Raw genomic sequence first — 3,207 nt, forward strand, 5'->3', positions numbered from 1 at the left:
CGTCCATAGCACCTACCCCCCCCCCCCCCAACCCACACAAACACACACACACAAAAAAAAAACCAACAAAAATTGGGAGGAAAAGGAGACAGGCATTGTAATTCTTCTTTGACATCTTTTTGCCTCTCTTTTACATTCACCATCTACCCATTACCACTTTGTATTGCATCTATGGAGCAGTAGTGTGGTTTTCTCGTCTCCAGCAAGGAAGCAACTAATTTAGCTTAGTCCACAATAAGATGCTTTTTAAAACCTAGCTACATGAGCTTGTTTCAGCGAAAGCTTCTTTGAGTTTTGGTGGTTATATGAATGTTCGTAGCTAATAAATCACTGCCAAGCACATTCTGGGACCCAACTGAAAAGATTAAATCGAACAATTAAAATAAGATTATTCTTTGTCTTGTCTCATATAATGCTCCTAGCTTGTCTAATGAAAAAGGTTTCTCGATGTATCCTTGTTTATTTTTTTTTTACTTCCGATCCGCTGGTGGATTATGTTTTTTTGTTTGAGTTTTAGTATAATATGTACTTCATAGATGGGCTCTCTGTTCTTGTCCTTTCCCCTTGCTGCTTTTTGTGGCTGCCCCGCCAGGCTAAGGAAATCTGAGTAGAGTGGATTATTCATGCCATTAAGCAACATTTTGTCTTAAAACTGTAAAACTGGGATGATTGGCGTGCAAAATACATAGTTCCCAGTGATGGAATGAAGAGCTTGATATTAATGTCAAGGATAATCTATGCACTGTACATTGTGAAAGTATGATAGTCTTGAATAATCTAAAGTCCTCAATCTTGATTTTTAATTTTGTTCCTCTTACCTTCAGATTGGTTCACTTGGATATTATCTGTTCTCTTTGTGAGAACTCATTTTACTTGAGTATCCTTTTGGGAAAGAAAGGATTGAAAGGTCACATCTTTGCACAGGGGTCTCAAAAGAAAGTAAAGCGATAGGGAATAGTGTTTTTTCCCGGTTGTTTGAATGGAATGCAGGGAGCGGTTGTTATAATCATCCATTCGCAAAGGGTTGGTTTTTAAGTATACTTCTACTTCAGAAAAAAGGGGTTGGAAAATTAAGACTATTCCTTGTTCTAATGTCGACCGAGCTTGATGCTGATGTAGGTATTTACTTGTTGGGTATTAATAAAAGGTTTTACCAATTTGTGCAGGCAATGCAAACGCCATTTAGGAGCTATCTTCAGGAAATGCTAGCTCTTGTAAGTTTCCATTTTCTATCTCTAGTTTCAGTTATGTTTCCAATTTAATGAGAGTACGTTACTGCCCTGCTCATGCCTACTCAAGGCATCAGATGATCAGTGAGCTCTTAATGGAGTTTAAACCCTACTTGTTCTTGAATTCTGCTTGCTGGTCTATGTATGTGCCTTGGGTAATTTTTCTTTGAATCTGTATGCCTTGAGCAAAAGTGGCCTTGCTTTCTTTATAGTGATGCCATATTGCTTCTTTTTCTCTGCCTTATGTCGTTTCATATCCAGTAACCTGCAAAGGGTACTAGTGTACCACTTGGAATGGTTTTTAACCATTTTCTTCTTGGATTTTAACCTAAATGAGTTGGTATTGCCACATGTACCCGACCTTTTTGACAAACGGGTGGATGGCAAGATTATCATTAGGTTTCTATAGAATGTGCTTTATCTCTGATTCGACATTTAAGCAGGTAATATCTTGGCATGTCAAACATCCTTTTACTATTTTATCATTGTAGATTCAGAACAGCCATATGGTGTAATGATGGGTTTAGGGCTGTTGTACAACTTTTATTGAGTACATGTTGATTGGCCGACTTATCTTCTTACTCTTAGAGCTTAACTAGGTGGCCGTTAATGCGTTTGGTTTGTATGTTTTACAGGTTAAAAGAGAGAAAGCAGAACGTGAGGCTCTGGGAGCTTTGCCTCTCTATCAGCGTACAATTCCATGAAGAAATCAAATCTCCCTTGAAGCTTTTTCGATTGAGAATAACTACTGTGTTGCTTGTAGATCTCCATGACGGAGATAGAAATATATTCTCTAGGAAAAACATGTGCGCTTTTTATGATCAAACACTTCAAGTTAGTCGTCCTGTGGGCTTGGTTTTTGTATTCCTATATATATTTCTTTATATGGGACATACATTTCACTAGAACTCCCATATTATACTCTGGTTGGATTGCTTTGACAGGTTTTATTGGTGTTTCCAAGTACACATCAAAGGAACATAATTTTTTTAAATTTTGTTTAACTTATATACTCTGTGGGTTTTTGCCGTGTCACGAATGAATGGGTTGCGGGAGTAGTTGCTGCATCCATTCACGTCTAACTCGTCTCACAAGCCCCGTTTGCTTCAAATCAGTACATTATAACAGCTGTTTGGTTTGGGCTTCTTGCATTGCAAATCTAGTACTGTTTGACCTATCAATTTGTAATTGAACAATGGGTTATTTTACAATGTTACTGTTAACACAAAAATAGAGAAAGAAAAGATTCTGGTTATGGCTTCGGGTGTCCCAAATGCTCTTCTCCAGTAAATTCTTTGATGTTGATGATGCATGGAAAGGCATAAGATTTGAAATAGCCCTTAATGGTGCATATATATTAGGGGGTATCAAATGGACGTATCAGGCCACATTTCGATGGGTTTAAATTGGAGGAAATTACTCAATATACCTAGAAAAATCAAAATACTTACCCACTTTAACTGTCACGACCCCAAACCGGAACCGGTCGTGATGGCGCCTCTCGTGAAACAAGGCCAGCCGACACAAACTCCCGAAACCAATTAACAGTTATAATAATTCATAATCAAGTCATTTAATAAGTGATAAATCCCAAAATACAGTGAAATAGAACAAATGCGGAAACAACACAACCCGACATCGGGGTGTCACTAGTCATGAGCATCTAAAATCCGTCTAAGAGTATGAAAAGACAACATAAGCTAATACGAAGCTAGAACAAACAAAATAAAAGCAGGAAGGAGAAGTACTGGGCTGCGAACGCCGAGCAGCTACCTAGTCAACTCCAAACAAGCCTGCTAGAAGCAAATCAGCCCTCGCTAGCGTGACCCGAGACTCCTGAATCTGCACACAGGGATGCAGGGAGTAATGTGAGTGCGCCAACTCAGTAAGTAATAAAAGTAAAGGCAGCTGAGCAGTAAGGAAACACGTAAACCACAGCATAATGCTACCACAAAACAGTATATATTCAGAACAATGC

The 3,207-nt window shown here is 38.6% G+C and overlaps 1 protein-coding gene across 1 annotated transcript in view; it reads left to right on the forward strand.

Annotated features, from left to right (window-relative positions):
- The window catches only part of LOC109225210 (cytochrome b-c1 complex subunit 7), a 4,653-nt gene extending 2,419 nt beyond the window's left edge, over positions 1-2,234 (forward strand). The window contains exons 3-4 of the mRNA XM_019389804.1: positions 1,167-1,214; positions 1,865-2,234. Coding sequence (XP_019245349.1) covers positions 1,167-1,214; positions 1,865-1,933 — 117 coding nt within the window. The 3' untranslated portion in view covers positions 1,934-2,234. The remainder of the gene's footprint in view (positions 1-1,166; positions 1,215-1,864) is intronic.

The sequence above is a fragment of the Nicotiana attenuata genome, chromosome 5, assembly GCF_001879085.1.
Source record: "Nicotiana attenuata strain UT chromosome 5, NIATTr2, whole genome shotgun sequence".
In the NCBI taxonomy this organism is placed as follows: Eukaryota; Viridiplantae; Streptophyta; class Magnoliopsida; order Solanales; family Solanaceae; genus Nicotiana; species Nicotiana attenuata.